Source organism: Coturnix japonica, chromosome 15 (assembly GCF_054131305.1).
Source record: "Coturnix japonica strain WE chromosome 15, WE-NBRP24, whole genome shotgun sequence".
NCBI lineage: Eukaryota > Metazoa > Chordata > Aves > Galliformes > Phasianidae > Coturnix > Coturnix japonica.
Genome location: NC_140677.1, coordinates 9,241,445 through 9,261,860, shown reverse-complemented (window position 1 = coordinate 9,261,860; position 20,416 = coordinate 9,241,445). Strand labels below are relative to the sequence as shown.

The window sequence follows — 20,416 nt, the reverse complement described above, 5'->3', positions numbered from 1 at the left end:
AACAGAGCTTAAAAAATAACTTAATAAAAGAACGTATTACAGAGCTGGAACATTTCTACCTGTTTTCTCACCTGAAGAACAGAATTCAGGTGAAATAGCTTTTGTAAACAAAGGTGACCAGGTATCATTTCGGAACCACTGCACAAAAGCAGGATATGGTTCTACACTATTCACAATAAATCAACCAGATGTTATTGAGTTCCATAGAAAAACTATATGGATGAAATTCATGGATTTGTGTAGTAGGTTGATCTAAAAAGATTGGAACTGATCATCCTGGCATTAAAATCCATGAAGTCATAACCTCCTCTGTGTCATGATTCAAGCTGCTCAGGTGGTAAATGTACAAATGAAAGCCTTTGGCAGCAATACCAGACTGTTGTAACAGCACAACTGTGCTGTGAGTCAGATCAGGGAATTAAACCAGATTAAAAATATTATTGCCAAGGTAAAAAAAGAAGAAAAACCAAACACAAAACTTTTTCTTTTTAAGTACGATTTAGTTCCACAGTCCAGTTTACAACACGACTAAGGGCACGTTGCAAAACGTGGCAACATAGAAAGGAGCAGTAAGGAAAGCAGAATATGTTAAATTAGAACTGCCCCCAAAGATTTTATATCATGAAATCGCTGCCTAAAAATACAGCTGCTATACCAAGACACAAAGGGAGAATTTGCTTTCAAGTGGCTGCTAAATCTAGCATGGTATAATATTTGTGTTCCTTTCCTAGGACAGATAATATCCTTAGACTGCCAATATATCAGCAACTTTGAACCTTTGCAAAAACTAATTAGAAAGATGGAGGCTTAATGCAGGCAGAATATTAGGATTTAAATGCTACAGTTTTCATTTTTGAAGCTCATCCCATGCATTGGTGACATGAATAACCTTGGATGAAAGCATTCTGAAAGCAGGACCACAAGAACAGAAACCATTACAGGTTGAGCACACAGTACTTCAGACGGGTTTTATGAAATGCAGTAGTTTGTATGAGCACACAGACTGCCTGCCTGTGAGTGCACCTATTTCCCTGATCCATTTGCACAGTTTTGGAAGGTACCACTCAGCTTCAAGGAAACTGGTCAGACCAACTGAACGCTTAATAGAATGACAGTCTTAGAAATGGGACCCATCCTTGGAGACAACTGGAGTTAGCAGGATAATGAGGGGAAGCAGATGGAGAAGGATGTTAAAAAACAAATTCTGTATTATTTCTCAAGTACTAAACAATTGCAGCTATGAGCACTGTGGAAAAGCCTGTACAGGCTTTAATATTTTCATATCTGAGGATCAGTAACCACTGAGTGATGTGGTGTCACATATTGAATACTGAAGTGAAATATTAGATATGTGAGATGCAAATCTGTTGGATCTTAATCTTTCAACTGCTGTACCAATACACTTATCTGTAGTCAAATAAATCCTTGTAATAAACTAATCAGACTTCAGGTTAATGTTTTGGGTTTATTTCTAGGCCTGTCTCTTGCTGCTCCTAATTACCTTGATGTTGATGTGCCTGGGCTGCCAGTGCACCCTGATGCCAGCTCCCTGCTACCCACACTGTGCTCAGTGAGAGCACAATCTCTGCTATGGACACCCTCCATCTGTAACTCCACATCCCTTCCTGCCCTTGCTTTTCTGTGATAATCATCCAATTGACATTATCTTTGTGGACTTCAACCCTGCTCTCTAGGACAAATAAAATATGAATGTAGTAGCCCCTAAATCTGTAGTTCTTTGACTGTTCTCTTTTGGTCATCTGTGCATTCCAGTGAGATCCTGAGGTCTCATGTTGAGCAGAGAGCACAGCCTGCTATTTGGACTCACCTGAGAGCTGGTAGCTTGCTTCAGCAGGGAGTAACAGTCAGAGACATGCCTGCAGTTGTGGTGTTGAGTCTGATTCTCACATTCTTCTTTCCCTGAGCAGATATCCCATTTCCTATTTTATCTGACATTTTCCTACATATCATTCTTGTTCCTTCCTGGACTTCAATCCCTGGCTACCTTTCCTATCTCTTCGTCACTAAAAGAACAAATTGTTTCTTTTGTTTCTTACTGCTGCCTCTTCTATCCTTATTTCACCTCTTGCTTAAGTTTAAGAGGTCTTTTCACAGCCTGATTTCTCCTCCATTAGCCAGTCTTTTACTCATAGCTTATACATATTTACTCATACTTTTGTTTTGTAAACTATTCAGTAGCAGGGATCATTGGCAATAGGCTTCCTTTGTGCTTCACTCTTACAGCATGTCGTCCCTAGACAGCCTCCACAAACTACAACTTGCAGCAAAACAAATCACAGGACAATGGGCATCTACTTACCTTCAGAGAACAACTTGATTCTTCCTTCCTCACTGAACTTTCCTGTTTGCTCTGAATAATTGTTCATGAGTGTTCACACCATCTGCTGTGCGCTGTAAGCACAAGGTCCTGTGGAATAATGAATATTTGATCATGTCATTCAAGGCTAAAACAAGATTGCATGGTTTAATTCTGCCATTTCCCAGCTGTACAATCTATTTCTTTCACGCTTTTCTTTTTCATAAGAGTAAATGTTTATTTTGTACACCTATTTCTCTCTCTCTCTTTTTTAAAGTGAACTTACAATGTATTTCATTACAAGATATGTCATTTTTTTCCTAAAGTAAGAGATGACTGGGTCTAAAACATTCTGTCCTAGTCCATTTTGGAATGAGTTGTAAAGTTCTGATAGTCCAAAGTTCATGGACACTAAAAAATAGTTCTGGGTCAGGCTTACTTTTTCCTCCAATCCTGGTTCTTCTCCCTGTTCTGTGGCTTCTGAAAAGTAATCATTGCTGTTAAGTCTCTTTGTCCATGGGGAGGAACTAAAAAGTCTGGAGAACCAAACTCAAATGGGGAGAAGCCCAGTATTGCTACTTATTGGTATTATTGTTTGTTTCTAATTTGTCATCCTATTTAGGGCTTTGAACATGGATGACTTTCCCGGACAAAGGTCTGGAGAGGCATCACATCATGTGCTACAAGCTGTATCCTCCTGAGGTTTACTGGTGCTGAGCCCTGACAGAAATGCATACCCTGAAGTCTGTGCTCAGTCTTCCGTGAGGAAGCAGCCAACCGCTCTGTACAGCAGCAAATCTGCCAGCTGGCCATAGAGGGGCAATGGCATCAGCTGCAGCCTATTCCCTTTGCTAACTACATGACATATCTGGTCTGGTAGGATTAAAAACCAGGGCAGCGCAGAGCAAATTGCTGCAGGGAAATGGCTTTGGGGGCAGGGGAGAGCATTCATGCAAGGGTTCTTTTGAACATTTCTGTCTTGATCCCAAGCTACCTGCTACATGAGATGGGGCCGGGGGAGGACAGCAAAGGGGAAGGAAGTCTGACTTTCAGGAGAGACCAGGGAGAAGCGTAACTCACATTAATGGTGAGATTAAAGGATTACATTCAATTCACACCGCAGTCAAAATGAAATCTCAGCCTCTGCTTTTTGTGTACTGTGCAGTGGCAGAGCTGTGACGGTGGGTGGTTACAGTGCTATGCATCCTCCACAGTGCACAGCCTGGTTCCGGATTTTTGATTGCCATTCTCAGCACAAGTGCTTCCTTCCATATTAAATACTTGACAGCTTCTTTTGTGATGGGTGCGGAATGAGCCCTACAGCCCCATCTTTCCTCAAATAATTTCTGAAGAGGAATCCTTTGCAAACAGATGTAAGAATCAGTTTTCTTAAATTAAAAACAACAAAAAGCCAAACTTGTTTAAAGCACTTCTTGGAAGTATCAGAACCTCGTGCACCACATTGAGGCCTACAGTACACACATTAAGGCACAGTGTTTTTTTACACAGTCCAAAGCTTAACTGTGCCTTTTTTTTGTTACTACTAAGTGATAACACTACAGGTGAGCTCAAGCTCTGCTGGTCACTTAATAGTGCTCCTAGCTGTGGGAGACAGTGCAGAAGTCCCTCTGCTTCATGAGGCTGTAGGGCATAATCCACCATGTTAATGCCTGTCGTATTTGAATGTATTCTTTCCCCAACAGGTCAATGGGAAGTGCGTTTGTAGACACAACACAGCAGGTGACCACTGTGAGAAATGTGCACCACTATACAATGATCAGCCTTGGAAGCCAGGAGATGGAAAAACTGGGGCACCAAATGAATGCAAAAGTAAGTGGGAGAGAGCTTAGTGACACTGGGTGTCAGAGTCAGATATATACACTCAGATATATGTCCTCCATGATTCACAGTAGGGAAATTATACTATTTGAACAGTATCATTTGTTGTGCCTGTTAGATAAACCTGAAGTACGTTTCCGTGTCTCCCATCAGAGTGTCGCTGTCACAACCACGCTGACAGCTGCCATTTTGATCTGAGTGTTTGGCTGGCATCAGGGAAACGCAGCGGTGGAGTCTGTGACAACTGCAAGCATAACACAGAGGGACATCGGTGTCAGAGGTGCAAACCAGGCTATTACCGAGATAGAGGGAAACCCATTTCTTCTGCAGAGGTCTGCAAACGTAAGTGATTCTGTTCCTTCAGTGCAAATAAGTGAACGGTGGAAGCTTGTTAAAAGAATCAACTGCTATGGAAGCAATTACTGGTATTACTATTCCTTGTTTGTTTTTAATTTCTAGACCACAGTTTTCTGATCAGAAGTCATCTTCCTGATTCTCTGTGTCTAGCCCTCAATGTATCACAGTTTCTATGATAATTGCTATAGTTCACTGGTGCGTTACATTCTGATGAAAGGTATATTCTTGTGCTTGCATTTAAAGTGATGTGATTCTGTTTTTCATTTGAAGCATGTTTTATTTATTTAACTACTTCTGCATCTCTCTTAAGACAGTGGATGCTGTGCCTATGTGAAATATATGGTTAAATTCCATTTGATTTTCTGCTGTATCTGTGAATGTCAGTGTATACAATAATGGCTGCAGGAGGTGTGTGCCCCTGTAGGAACAGATGAATCAGAGCTTTCAGACTTATCTCTGAAATCTACAGCAGTACCTTGGGGTGCTCTGCCCAAATTAATTGCCTCATTAACACTTCAGCAGGATGTGTTAGGAAGTAACTCAGGCACTAACATGAGTGTATAACTTCTGGATCAAGGTAGTTTACATCCATCCAGTCTGGAACACAGCCAGAATGAGCCCAAATCTCAGTCTAGATGTTTCCTGAGTATCCCGCCAAATTTCACACTTCTTATTCCATCTGGTATTTATTTGGAAGTTGTTGTATCCAAGAATGCACATGAATTCGTTTCTTCCTCTGGATAGTCTTCCTTCCCTCCAACTCAGACATCAGTTGCCAACACTGGGAACATCATCTTCTATCACTTATACTCATGTGTGTTTGGTCTTCATCAAGTTTTCTCTTGAACACTCAGGATACAAAAAGTCTTCTCCCTTGAGCTTAACGGCCTGTGATATTGCTAAAGGCATGTGCAGCACATCCCATATTTCTGCACTTTTGCATTCTTTCCTCTGGAATATCTTTCTACCTAGCACAGACTTTCACACAGTCCTTTCTCTTTGATTTCATAATTTCCAACCAACACCAACAGACAGGGTTGGGGTGAGCTTATCTAACTAACCCTGTATGCTGTGGTGCTATGATGGCTTCTCTTCAGTCCTGTTTTTAGTCTGAGCAGATTTGCTCAAAAATGAGAACAGAATTTTATGCCAAATTAGTTTTCAATCTTACAGTACCTGCAAGAATTTGTGTATGAAGTGATTGTGTTTAATACCAGGGTGATGGTACAGTAGCCAGCAACATGTGTAATATTACATAACCACTATAGTGAAGGAGCACAGGAGAAAAAGCAGAGAGGAAAAAAACACCTGAAAATACAGCTTACCTGTGTGGGAAACCCTAGAACAGTCTGCCGGAATGAAATCAGACCTTGACTCTACCTCTGCACCATTTGTGGTCTATTTACAGGCCTCTCAGTGCCTCCTGCCAATACTCTGCATAGCAAAAGAAAAACTGTTCAGAGGGATAAGCAGAAATTCACCTTCTTACATGTTACATGTTTGTTTATCTTTTAACCTTGCTAATATGTATGAAAGATGACAATCAGACCAGGTACATTTCCCTCAAACCTTGGCCCACTGATCATAAACAGAAGAACTGCCCATTTTGAACTATATTTGTCAGCATTTACATGCACTGCTTCCAAGCCATCATCTCAGTTTAAGAAACCCACACAAAAAGTACTAGGCTTACAATAGTCAGTAACCCACGTGCTGGGCAAGAGCTGAAAAGCAATAATAAACTGCAAACAGCAGAGTGAATGGATGATTTTTGCCTGGTTCTCAGCTTCTAATTTTGAAGTCAGAGAAGAAAAATCTCCATGGGAGATCAAAACTTGACCCATGTGTACAGTGGATACTGAGCTGGGAAAGGAAATCTGATGAAAAAGCTGAATGAAATGCTGTGCTAATCCCTTTGAGAAAGCACGCTTGAAGAGTGCTCTGCCATCCAGAGCAAAGTCTAGGTTCAGCTGTGACAGCCCCCTCAGGCTCCCAGAAAGTTAACAGGACGCTGCCCAGGCCCAGAAAGAGTCTTTAAGCATTAGTCATAATAATGAACAGCATTGTCTCTTAATCACTGCTAGGAAAAAAAAAGTTGTATAACAATTGAATGTCCTGGCACTATCCAAACCACCCTCTGCTGACCCTCCAATGTGAGACTGCAGAGACATTCCCTTGGAGGAAAAAAAAAGGGGGTGTGTGTGTGTTGAAATTTGACATGTAAGTGTGGATCTGTTATTCCTTTTCATCTGCAGAGATAGCCTGCCTCTGATCCCTTTGCTTCTCTCCTTCCTAGCTGCTGGAGGTGAATGAAAGCCAGGTCATGTACAGAGCCTTGTTTTGACACTGTTTAGGTTTATAAATAAGAAAGGGAAAAAAAAGAATAAGAAAAAGAAAGGCTTGAGAAGAGTGCCAGAGCAAAGCTCACACCTGCTTGTTATTGGGGGTGACAACACGGGATTAAGTGGTTTGAATATAGATTTGTATGAGAGCTTTGACTCAGAAGCCTAATCGTTTCCTAACCAATGATTAGAAAAGCTGCTGTATCCTTGGCTCTTTCCTGTGGCTTATTTGGAGGCTTAAAGGATCCTTCTGAAATGGCACCATCTTTTGTACTCACACTTTGCTTAGCTTAAATAAAATGCAGGCATGTAGATGACAATCAGACCAGACCCATTAGAAAGGATCTCCAGGAAAACAAGCTTTTTTACCCTGAGCACAAGGGTTGAAAATTAAAATGTGACCAGATGCACATGCACACACTCTGAAAAGCTCTGCTGCTCTTCCTTTTACTTCTGAGCACAGGCAGTGAACTTTTAATTGTAATATCACAAAGGCCTGATCACATCTTGGTTCAGTCTGTTTTAATCAGCTCTGACCACACACACAGCTGTCTATCTTACTGCCTTCATTTAAGAAACATCATTGGCTGAGTCGATCCCCACATCTGATATGCTTTAAAAACAGCTCTGATTTGTTTGCATGCTCAAAAGATGCACATGTGTATATTTCAGATTCAAAAGGCATTGTTGTCTGTCTTTCATCAAACAGCCATTCTGTTTCTTATGCAATACTAGACAGAAGTTTAAGGGGATGTACATCCAGGTTCACTGAGTTACGTGAAGCATTTACCATTTTCCTATAACTGGGGATCATATTTTTGCAGCCGATATTACATTTTTACATCTGTGTCTAATAACATGGGGAAGACAGCTGTGCTGAGAGCAGACAGATTTATTGAGGACTTGATGGAGGTTGCTGTATGAATAATTCATCTATTTTTTTTTTATTCCTTGTCTCCCTCTTTTACAGTATATGACATCCAGTAGGATAACAAAAATCTTAGGATAGGAGTGAGAGTAAAAGCCAAGAGGATGCTTTGTGGTACTTTGTGACTGACAGCCACTACTAATACACAGTGAAGTGTTTTGCATGATGCTGCTGTCAAGGGGAGAGCCCATATAAACCAGCCATCTCTGAGCCAGAACTGTCTGCACACCGTCCCTAACATAATTGATGATGCCTTTGAACAAACAAGGCTATTGTCATGTTGGCTGCTGTTTTGTTAGATGGGGATGCAGATAGAGAAAACTAAGGTTTGCCAAGAGGAAAGAAGAAAAAATCAGCAGGGAAAAATTCTTTGTTAAATATTGGGAAACATAAAAAAAAAAATAGTTTGCTTTTCTGTGTCTTTAATTGTAAGGTTTATCTGCAAAGCTGTGGTACTGTGAAGCAGATAAAACCCAGTCATCGTCAGCTGCCCCTTCAGCATGTGACATGCGAGCTCTTATTTTGGGAGTTTCCTTAGATGCACAACGATTTTGGCCATAACACTCTGTAAGCCAGACAATGTACACACCCAAGCTGAAATGCTAAATAAACACAGACTGAGTAAAGCATTTGCAAGCCACTTGTATAACTCATCTGAAAGTGTTGTACATTTATTGATCCGAACTGCTCTCTGATCCACCAGAAGGCTGTCCCTGTTTCTAATTGGGGAATATGTTCATTTGGAACATTAGTTTTCCTGATCTGCAGCCCTGAAATAACTAAAGCAAATGAACAAACAAACAAAAAAACCCAAAACAACCTAACAAAACAACATGCATTTTTTCTACCTCCTCATTAGCTTCCATCAGTGTTGTCAGTCACTGTCCTTCAGTACTTTCCCTTAGGGATAAGGTGGGTGAAGGTCTCATCTTGAATTAGAATCTTGCCTCAGTTGGTGACAGGTAGGCTAATGATGTTAATGACTTACCCACCTGTCATGTGACCCTAACTGATAAAACCTGAACACCAGAAGATAAGAATAAAAACCAGATCCAAAAGTTGCAGAAATATGAGAAATTTCAAGTGAAAACATCACAGGTAGATCTTAGATACAGAGATATCAGGATGAAATCAGAAATCTGGATTCAGGCCAGTGTAGATGTTGGCAACCTCTCACTGCTTGTGGCTCAGACCTGTCTGCACTAATGGAAGCACACGTTTCTGCTCCTTGTCCCCAGATCTATTACATTTTCAGTGCAGGATGGAACTAAGTGTCTCCTTTTTCAGGTCGATGTAGTCAGTCCTACATAAGTCTGGGTAAAAGTAATTCAAGTTGAGCAGGGACAAATCAGAACTTGCCTTTGAAACTGTCAGTGCTAATGAGCACTTGGTTGTTACACCTGCTCTCCAGAACTGACAGCAAAATCCCTGGGTTTGCTCCCAAAGTCAAGACTGCTTTGTGGCAAACAGGCGAGCCTGCTGCCATCCGCCAACCAGCTCATTGTGTTGAGTACATTGCCCATGACAGCACGCTTATTTTTTGTCCTTAGGCTATTGTGCTAGCGTCCCTTGAAAACAACTGACTGAGATCTGTCTACAGCAGAGTGTAATAATATTATTAAAAATATTGGCATAAAGAACACAGGGCATGGTGAAAAAAAATAACTACGTAGTAAGCAGATCATAAGAGAAATGCCTATTAAACAAAACTACTCACCCTTTTTCTCATGTTTTTGAAGGTATTTTTTCTTGAGCATCAAACATGAAGTTGCAGATGAAAGTGAATCTGTGCTTGATACAGTTAACACTCTTTGGAGTCATATACTCCCCCTTGGAAAATGATGTGTGGAATCAGAGCGTTCATTTGTTCTACTATCTGTGAGCTCATGAAGAAAAGTAGTTTGATTAGTAGCAATGATGGGCAAACTTCAAAAGCTCAGGAGATCATGTTTGGTTCAGATAAGCATCCAGAAGGCTGGCCCCTGATCCGAGCTATCCAAACACCTTGGGTGTCCAACATTTAGCTGAAAATCTCTATTAAAGCAGGTCTTGGCCACAAGATTTTTATTTCCCTCCTTTTTCAGATGGATGATGTAATGATATATTATATATTATTATTATTATATAATATTATATATTATTATATAATATTATATATTATTATATAATATTATATAATGTTATATAATATATATATATATATAATATATATATAATATTATATATTATTATATATATATATAACACTGCTACAAGCAAAAAAAAGGGCAAGCTTCTTTGTTACTATAAAAGAAGAACTGAAATACAGAGGCCTGGAGTAGCTCAGTTCTCATTTTAGTCAAATATGTTTGAATAGGAAAAATTAGTGGGCATGTTTATGACTTGTATTTTATCCACAGAGAGCCACTTAGAGAGAGGCTTAATCATCTCAGTTAACCTATTCCCTGATGAGGAAAAGTCAATTGAACCTGGCTTTGCACCACCATGGATATAAATAGATTTAAACAGATATAAGTAGATTTATATAGATAGATAGATAGATAGATAGATAGATAGATAGATAGATAGATAGATAGATAGATACAGATAAGATTTTCTACCTCGTTCCCTGATGCTGTCACATTGGGAATGTACTAGTGGCATGGGAGTATGACAATCTGTTGTATTTGAAGGCAGTGTACCATAGGAGCTATAAGTATCTGTTTTACTATCAAGTTGTCTTGAGTTGCTCAGGCCAGTGTTAAACTGGCCATAGCATTAGGAAGATCTCTTGTATTCTTCTCACATTGTTCTTCAGATACATGTGAAATACATCTAGTGAGTTTAGAGATCTTCTCTTATTCTGTTTCCTTTACTTTTAATGAGTTTATCTGTGCAATAAATTTCATCAGCTTTCCTACATGTATACAGTACCGCATGGCAAAAAGTCCCCTAGAACTCACAGGGAAAGAAATCAGTAGATAATGTAGGAGCAGACATTGAAGAAATATTTCAGATTGTCTGAACCACCTGTAAAAGCCACATCTAGCCCCAGAGGAAACACTACTTTTGGACATAAAACCATTGAGCATCAGGAGGAGGGCAGGAATTTAACAGCTTTGCAAAACTGTCACATAAACCTGATGACCCCTGGGCACACAATCTCAGTCACCTCTTACCATATCTCCGTAGCTTGCTCCTGCCAGCCAATGGGTTCAGCCAACGCAACGTTCAGCAGGAGCTGGCGATGCCACCCCAAGACGGGATTCTGCTACTGCAAGCCAGGTGTGGCGGGCCCCAACTGCGATAGATGTCTCATGGGCTACTGGGGCTTTGGAGAAAATGGCTGTCGTCCTTGTGACTGTGCCAGAGACTGCGACCAACATACTGGAAACTGTTTAAATGGGTAAAGGAGCCCTCATTTGAGTTCACTTTGAGATGGGATTCTGTAAAAATGAAATGAAGGTTAAATGAAATATGGCAAAAATGACAGTAAATGGAGGATGCTGGAGGAGGCCAGAGGATACATGTTATCTGAGAAGGTGGCTATAAGTCATAAAAGGTCTCTTGGACTCCATTTGATGGCTAGTACACTTGTAAATCCATTGTATTATTCAAGCTGACCTTGAAATGATGAGTTTTGCTAATAAGAAGCAACTCCACAAGCCCAGAGGAGTCTATCCAGTATTCCTAAATACATCTGTTTGCCTTGGAAATAAATGGAAGAGTCTGGAGAGCTTGCCTCTCCTCTGTGCCTAGGGTAAAACGAGTTTCAAGGTCTCTCTTTTATGTCTGCTGGGTAGGCATACACACCCCAAACATGCTTTAATCTCAGTACAGAAATCCTATGACTTACTGACTGGCTGCAATTTTACCAGTCCTGCAAGTATCCTCAGTTCCTATTAACATTTGCAAGTGATCACTAACTTAAGAGTTATTTCATTCAGAAAAAAATAACAAAAATAAAACCCAAACCAATCAACCATTCAACCAGAAAAAAAAAAAAAAAAGAGAGAGAAAAAAGCCCCAAATGTATATATTTAAAAACAAAAATGCTAAGTCAGCACAGGTGAGGTCTAAGTAAAAGCCTAGATCTTGTGGTTTCTCTACAAGGTATAAAGTTTTGCTCTTACACTTCCAACCCGAAAAGAGAAAGCTTTACTTCTTGTATGCAGCCATAAACTGCTTCTCTGTGTCCTAACCAAGTCTTCTTTGTGCCCTTCCAGCTATGACAATGAGCCATTCTTTAATATCCCCATTGGGGGACGAATCCCTGACCTCATGCAAACACCAACTAATGAGAGTGAAGAGGAGTGGAAATGGAATGACCACGAGCAGGGATTTTCTGCTCTGAGACACCCAGGTACAGCCCAGAGTCTGGGAGCATCCAGTAACTTCACTCAGTGCTAGATCCTCCTTCTTTCCACCCTGACTTAGACTCTGTCTCATCTCTAGCTCTACTCTGTCCTCCTGCTGGCAACATCTCTTGATTTGAACTGTCACTGGTTATTATGCCTATGTTGTTATTTTCCAAACAAGGTTCTGCTATTCAACTTTGGGTTTTGGGAATCAATGAGTCATAAGAAAGATTGTGTGAAAAACATCCTCCATTTGTATTTTTAATTATTGTCATAATGCTTATAAACTTACACAGCTTCTTCTCAGTCACTCAATGTGTTGTTCAGTGCTTCAAATGCTGTTTGTGAAAAGACCATGTTAGCCATCACTGAAATGAAGCTACATCTGTGGTGGAACACAAGTGATGTTAAGAATAAGGTATCCCTTATGGCACAGCAGCTCAAGACAGAAAGTAAAGAATTATTATACTGTATCCAGATAATGTCATCTAGCAAGCAAGGTTACAGAATGCTCCAGTTATTGTATACCTTGACTTTTCTGAGAGCAATATTAACTCAATAACAGCAAGGTTCATCATTTCTATCTTATAGGATAAAAAATATATACATTATTACATACATGATTTAAACCTGGATCTGATTCTAATAAAAATCTTTATTAGTACCAGTTTATTAACTATATAAGAGACACCATGAGGGCCTCATTTTACTTGGCAGCACTGTTCAGATCTCAGACTAATTATCATATTACCTAACAAGAAGCAGATTTGCAAATAAGTGAGCTCACGCTCAAGGACTATTCAAGTCCATCCAGATTCTGGGAGTTACATACATAAAACTGAACGGCATTTGCTTCTCTTTACTGTCTCATTTCCTCAATCTTCTCCAACCTTTTGTGTTTTGTGATTCTCCTGCTAGAAAAGTGTGTGTGCAAAGAGAAGGTGCTTGGAAGCGTCACTGACTTCTGTCAAATGAAATACGCTTATGGTAAGTGCCCTCAAGGTATGATACTTTCACAGCATTCTTTATGCATGTTATTTGCTGTTAACTGATAGGAGTGAAAAATTACAGAACTGGTAAATAAGAGGTAGGATTTATTCTGCACTTTCTGTATAGTGACATGTCCAACTTCAGACCAGAGCTGATCAATGAATAGCTTGAAATATGCCAGGCTCCTTGGTGTCTCCTTTCCACCTTCACTTTTTACAGCAGGAGTTCAGAAACTCTAAGACTGTGGAATGATTTTGCAGTCATTACACAGGCTCAAGTGCTTGCTTACCAAGAATGTATTTAATACTGTGATTTATCAACACCCGGCTCACACAATCACATGAAGCAAGAGAGGAAAGCTTTGGCATCCAGAGGTTCGATATGCTTCTGTCATGACACAACAAAGCCTGCTCATGGGACCAAGCTGGATGAGTCTACCCTGCCAAAAAGTTACAGGATCCTATTAAATTAAAGGAAATCTATCATGGCAACCAGATGTTAGGCCACAGAACAAAAATATTCTTTCTGGTTTGTTGTGCAATCATGGAATTTCAGCCATGTGATATGTCTGACAGGAAACTTCTTAACTTCCTTCCTGTGGAGCAGACCGTCCTTTCCCACTGGACACAGATTTAGACAGGACAGTGTTAAAGCCATACCAGTTTCAAGAGTTTTCAAACTGTCAAATATAAGGCACAGAATCAGCGTGCTTCAAATCAGACCATTAGCGGCTGATCTGTTTTTAGACACTTCCTCTGTATATGTACAGTTGTTTACCTGTGATCTCCAAATGTCTGACAGTGATCCATTAAAGAATAGTTGATAAATACCATGTTGAAAGGATCAGTTACTTCAGCAAAAAAAATAAAAAATAAAAAAAAAATCCAGTTTTCCTTCTCCAAATTTATTTGGATGGACCCATAGCTGAAACATACAAGCACTGGCACACACTTCTGGTACAGCTGCAGTGCTTTTTCATGTCTTCTTCCAAAATGTTAAAATTCTGCCTTTTAGCAACATAAAAACAAATCCTTCAGAACTTCTGTGTTGGTGTCCATCTTGATATGTTTCTTGGCAGTGATAAAAGCAAGAATCCTATCGGCTCATGACAAAGGGACGCATGCAGAAGTCGTTGTGAAAGTGAAGAAGGTCCTGAAATCTGGCAAAGTGAAAATTGCTCGGAGCAACAGAAGCATTTACCCAGAATCCTGGACCAACAGGGGATGTACTTGTCCCATTCTCAATCCTGGTAAGAACAAAGTGCTTTTAGCACTGTGGGATTAGGCTCAGGCTGTTATGGTGCTCATCAGATTCATCCTCGGCATCTACACCACTGCAAAAAAGGAATAACTCTTCTGAAAAGAAGTTACATAGTATGAGAGTAATGGAAGTAAAATGCAGCTGGAGTAATGCACTGTGGTTCAGCAGTTCCAGGCAGCATAAAGCACAGTGAACCCACTTCTTTCTGTCGACTACTAAAAAAAAAAGGACAGAAAAAGTAATTCCAGATTTAAACACTTAAGTACAAAAACACATTTCCTTGTGGTGGATGTGATAGGAGGTAACAGATGGGGCGTTTCTCTATCCACTCGACAGCAGCTAGACTGAAACTACCTTCAATAGCTACTGCATGAGCAGTGCAGCTACACAAGCCAACAGCTTGCTTCCCCTGTAAACAGTGGTGACAATTCATTAGGAACACTGGCTATAACTAACGAACACTTCTCATTCATCTCCTTCAAAGTGATGGAGTAAAAAGCAGTAAAGAGCATTTTCTTAGCAGAGAACAAAGTCATACAAAGAAAAAAAATCAAGGCACCCTGGAGATGTTTCACCTTTTTGTGATCTGATTGGAACTTCCAGGTTGTGACTTGAACAAATTTTATTGGAAAAAAAATAGCAAGTATTTTTATATTAATGAGTTTTCTGAGAAACAATTCATTAAACATTTGTGAGACACACTGACGGTGTGATCATCTTAATAGATTAATTAGGATGCCCCATCATCAAGCATAGATATCCTCCTGATGCTGCAGTGAATGCTCAGTGGTTACATTTCCTGGAGACATCTGAGTTGCTCCTAACAGAGGAGGAGAGGACTGCTGTACCAGAATACATATCTGCCATACTGAACAGCCACGTCAGCTGAGCTGCACAGGGCACGTAGATTAATCTGGCTCTTTAGGCTGCTCACCAGCCAACCCCCATGCAGCCTCTTCTCAGGCACTTCAATAATTGTGTTTTTGTTTCCCTCCGGAACACTAACAATGTGGTCTTTCTGTTGCCAAGAGTTTCAACTCTGAGTTCCTTCTTGTCTTTACTCCAAAAGTTTCCACAGATGGAACCCAAAGAATTGCTCTTTGGAAGTTAAGTGGGTGGATATAAAAAGGTTGTCTGCCTTCCATCAGGATGGCTCTATTAATCTCAGCTAAGGTCAAACAACCAGGGCAAAATTTTACAATAACAACTAAAATTAAACAAACAGAAAGCAGCAAACATGCAAAACAAGAGATACAAATTCACCTATTATCTGTGTAGGACTTTAAAGCACTTTTCTTCCCTGAATGCCTCCACATGCTGAAAATATAAGCGGAATATAATACCAGTTTCCATATGCATTGAGATTGAATTCTGCTACTCACACCTATAGAAGCCAGGAGTAAAGCTACTGAAGCACACAGTTACACTTAGAGTAGAGAGATGAGACTCAAAGTCGGTCATCTATGCATGGTGGCGGTGAGTCCATGAGAGCTAAGCCCATCAGAACTAAATCAACCTGTAGCTGTAATTGCTGCATGCAATCATATGATGTCTCAGCTGTTACTCCAGGAGTCAGCACTGACAACATGCACATGAAGGAGAGTGTACACACAAAACTGCATGTGCACAAACTGGCATTTAAGAGTGACACGGAGCTGACTAAGATGCCACATACGAGATCCTTAAGAAGTAGAAAATATCTGTATTTATTTTCTTCTACTCAGTGATTTTTTCTTTCCTCCGAATTAGGTACCGACTATCTTATAGCAGGTCAGGAGGACTCTAGGAGCAGCAAACTCCTCGTGAACATGAACAGCCTGGTGAAACCCTGGAAAGCACATCTGGGAAAACAAGTGGCAGATATTCTTCGAACAGGGTGCAAGTAACTTCAGATTCAAAACTACAGCGATGAACTTTGCCTTTTAGTAACACTGCAGTGAAAGGTGTAGCTAGCTCCTATGTTACCAATCAACGTGCTCCTAGCTGAAGTGATGAAGGTGGGCTCACCACCCTTTCTCCTTTCATTTCCATAGAAAATGCTGGGACATGACTGCTTTTTTTTTCCAAAAATGCACAGACTTATCACATAGCATCATCCATAGGTTACAGATTTAATTTCAACCTGATTCAGTGTACCCAGAGAATCATTTTACAAGGCAAAACTGAAGGTATGGATTAGTGTTTCCACACTTCCAGTCAGAGCCTGATATTAATACATATAAGCTGCTTACATAATGCATTCATTACTTGGGTGTAGTTTTTGTTTTAAATAAGTGACCACTAACAGGCAGCAATTTCTTTCAGCTTCACAAGTGGCATAATACTAGATAAGTATGTCAAATGTAACATTTATCTAAAGCAGCTCAGATATTTTTATTTACCATCAGTGATTATGCCAATATAACGTGCTGCTTTCTAGAAAGCAATACTGCCAGATGGCTGAACAGAAACAAACTAACACAAGACTCATCTGGGACAAGGCTCTGTAGATGTACTTTGCTGTCATCAGTGCTTAGTGATGAGCTCTGCTGCAGAAAGCACCTTAGCACAAACTTGATTCCAATTTCAACTCTTGCTCTCATTTTGCTCTTTGCTGTAGTACTCAAAACTGTAACACCAGGCAAAGGTTGCACAGTGGTTACTACCAAAAAGCCTTATGCTAGGAAAGAGCCAAAACGTGATGAACTTTAGCTGCTCCTACGTTGAGTTTGTAGTACTACAAAAGCTACAAAAGTAGGATGTAGATGGGTTGCTTGTATTGCATATTAAATGAGATCGCTATAGTTACTGTGAGAGCAAAGTGGATCTTCAAGCTTTGCTCGAGACCACTGACATTTGATTTGCACTCAGTGCTTTCATTCTCCTTTATTTCTCTTGGTCACTCTTGAGGCTGAGATACTGAACTTCAGCTGCCTTCCCATTGTACATGAGGATTCTTCTCCCACCCCACAGAAGTACAGGTGAGGTAAAATCTGCACTCGAGGTGGAAATAGTCCTGTCCTGCAAAAGCATTCTTTCTAAACCAACTTCCCCCTACATCTCCGTACTGAAGAAGAAGCTTTTTTAATTGTTTCCTAACAAAATATTTTGAAGAAAGTGTAGTTCTTGACCTCTGCCCCTAAGACAGGGAAATCATCATCAAATGGAGTTCATTTAAACACATTATCTCAATAAGTAAGGCAGAAATGATAATGGATCAGTCGATACTGCCAGGTGGTCAAATGTGCTACTTCTGCATATATTTTATTCCATATCTACAATCTGTCTGATGCTCTCAAAAAGAGGCACTACCTTAATTTAGCACTCCCTGGTACATGGGAAAATCCAAAGCTAATGCAGAAGGATGGCTGTTCTAGGCTACAGGTTTATTCTCTTCATCACTGGGAACCTGGAAAAACCAGCTCTGTTAATTCTAATTGCCTCTGTTTTTCTTTTTAACTTTGCATTGGTTGAACAGCAGAGAAACCTTCAGGTCATTTGGAAATGGATGACAGGCAGGTATCAAAAAGAAGCGCTGCTCTTCTGCTGACAGTGTATAAAGTGTCTCTCTCCCCTTTCAAGAAACCTCCCCATCTCCCTTGCCATAGATTTTCTTTCCTTCTGTTTGTCTTACAAGCACTTCGTTATTTATTTGTTGTTGCTAAAGCGGTATCCACCAACGTGGCATCTCCAACAAGCTATTTAAGTAATGCAATAAAACACTTTTTAAACAGGGTATTTGGCTTAATTTGAAATGTCAGTGTATAGAAGTTAGGAGCATAACACCTTCTTTCTTACTTTTCTTCAGACTGTCTGAACAAGAAGACTGATTAGCTCTCTTTCAAACAGGAACAAAGACATGTTCATGAATTTACAGTATTCTCATAGGGCCTCTCACCATAAGTGAAAATTAGGCATATGTTTATAGCTAAGTTCAGTAACATACTTTTCAACACAGGTCCTTTATACCTGTGAGGCATCTCATTTTACCATGATCATATTCCATTTTGGTTCATAGAACCGTATTAAAGCAAACTTCCATGTTTTAATTTTTGTGCCAGATTGGTGATTGTGGGGAAGAGTGAACAACTTCACAATTCCTTTTGGAGGGTGAAAATTAGTTGTTAACGTGGTCATTCACAAGTATTTCCAGCAGTCACAAGTAGAAATTCTATTTGGAACACAAATATTGATACCCTGGTATGTTCTCCTAGTACCTGCTGTAATACTGTAATTAATGATAACCTTACTGCAAACACGGTTGTGTGAAAAGACAGCCATCAATATGTTACACAATTCAGTATCTCAGAAATGAGTGAGAACCATAAACATACATTTCAGAGAGGTATAAAACAAATGAGGTGGAGGGACATTGGGGTGACACCAAAAACATTCAACACGTTTATTATCCAAATTTCCCTCTTTTTGAATCCCTACTTTATTTGCTGGTGGCTATATAGGTAAGTTTCCCTTATTCCCTCTGTTAGTCAGAAACATGAACATTTTGTTCCAACCACGAGTTCTCATTTAATGGCTTCACATATGCATGAGGGAGTGCAGGATGACTTACAGAAACTGCTGCGTGTTTCTCAGGACAAGCAAACACAGTCATACATAGTGAATTTAAAATAAACTACCCCAGAAGATATCTCTTTCCAAGACAAATTGTTTTGTAGATCTGCATGCTGTACCAAGTATCTTTTGATCATCCTTGTGACTGTCTCTCTGAGGTGGCATAATTATATATATAATACTAATACAGAAAAGAAAACGTATTTGCCCTGTACAGAAGTGGCTGTACTGCTTCTTACAGTAAAACAGGACCCTCTTAAAGATGTCCATGTGAACGACCCTACAACAGCCAAATGGATAAGGTAGCAATCACATACTAAACGGTAGCGATAATACATCACTTGGAAATCCTGCATAAGGATTAAATAAAAGCATCTGGCCACAAGGAAAGCCTGGAATGTTGTGAAAAATACATAAGAGCACAGGCAGTCACCTGAAGGAGAAGCATATGCAGCTTTCCACACAACAGCAACAAAATCGGTATCATTGCTCTGTAACAGCTGTGCAGTACATCTGTCCATGAACAAATGAGCGTTCTTACAACACGGACCTTTAAAACATGGAAGCAGTTCATTAAATGGTGAGTGCTGAGCTAGTTCCTATATGGTAATATACCATCGCTAATGCTTTATCTCCTGCTCTTCTTGAATGGTAAAGAAAAATAGACCTAGCAGAACGTTGTGCATTGCACTTCTGGAAATAGTTCACTGCTATACAGAACAAGTTTTCTCTGTAATGTGTCTCATGACTTTTCCATCCTGCTTGATGTAAGTTCTCTTTGAATTGATATAATTTATACCAAGTGCTCTCTGAAGACCCCCAAACCTGGAAGAGTTAGTGTGTTATTTGTTACGTGTTGTAGCACATTCCCTTTTGTACTTAAAACATCGATTAAAAATATTCAGACATTGACACTGATGTCTGGTTTGGGATCTATCTTTAGGATTTTGAACCACACAATTTGAACCTCAAACTACATGCACATTAATACTTTTTAAATTAATTAACCACAACAATTACAGAAACCATCAAGGCTCTTGCTTCACGAGTATTGAGCACAGAGTTTAGCAAATGCAGAAAAGCATTTAGTAAATAAGGCAACCACAATACATGTTTGCTACTGGGGAGACTGTGGGAAAGGAAATGTATATTTTGTATGAAAATGTACAGAATACGAACAAAACAGGAGCTGTTAATTTATGTTCGTTCAATCATTAATCAAAATTCAACACTGCACATGCCTACACATAACATTTCCAAGTGTTTAATTCCCTATCACAATAAATACATCAGGTCTAAAAAGATACCAAGTTCTTAACTCACAGAAAAGGCAACAGACAGCGCAGAAAAGGAACAGGGTGGAAGCAGCAACACTTAACAAGAAAAAGCTTAGAAAGCACAGATGCAGAAATTAAACATCCCTCTCTCATCCAGCACTCTAAGAAAGGTAATGAGCATATTTAGGGTGGATTCTTTCACCTTCTTAGGACACATA

At 39.8% G+C, this 20,416-nt stretch overlaps 1 protein-coding gene and 1 long non-coding RNA gene across 2 annotated transcripts in view; one reads left to right on the top strand and one right to left on the bottom strand.

Annotated features, from left to right (window-relative positions):
- Window positions 1–19,831, top strand: part of LOC107319837 (netrin-4-like) — a 44,014-nt gene extending 24,183 nt beyond the window's left edge. Inside the window, exons 4-10 of the mRNA XM_015875052.3 lie at window positions 4,021–4,147; window positions 4,310–4,498; window positions 10,955–11,168; window positions 11,989–12,125; window positions 13,039–13,107; window positions 14,189–14,359; window positions 16,120–19,831. Coding sequence (XP_015730538.2) covers window positions 4,021–4,147; window positions 4,310–4,498; window positions 10,955–11,168; window positions 11,989–12,125; window positions 13,039–13,107; window positions 14,189–14,359; window positions 16,120–16,256 — 1,044 coding nt within the window. The 3' untranslated portion in view covers window positions 16,257–19,831. The remainder of the gene's footprint in view (window positions 1–4,020; window positions 4,148–4,309; window positions 4,499–10,954; window positions 11,169–11,988; window positions 12,126–13,038; window positions 13,108–14,188; window positions 14,360–16,119) is intronic.
- On the bottom strand, window positions 480–9,879 carry LOC146758356 (uncharacterized). The gene is made up of 3 exons (XR_014934846.1): window positions 9,501–9,879; window positions 5,839–5,947; window positions 480–2,428 (listed from the first exon to the last, which is right to left on the bottom strand). It is a non-coding gene; the product is annotated as an uncharacterized LOC146758356 (long non-coding RNA).
- Window positions 19,832–20,416: the final 585 nt, after the last annotated feature.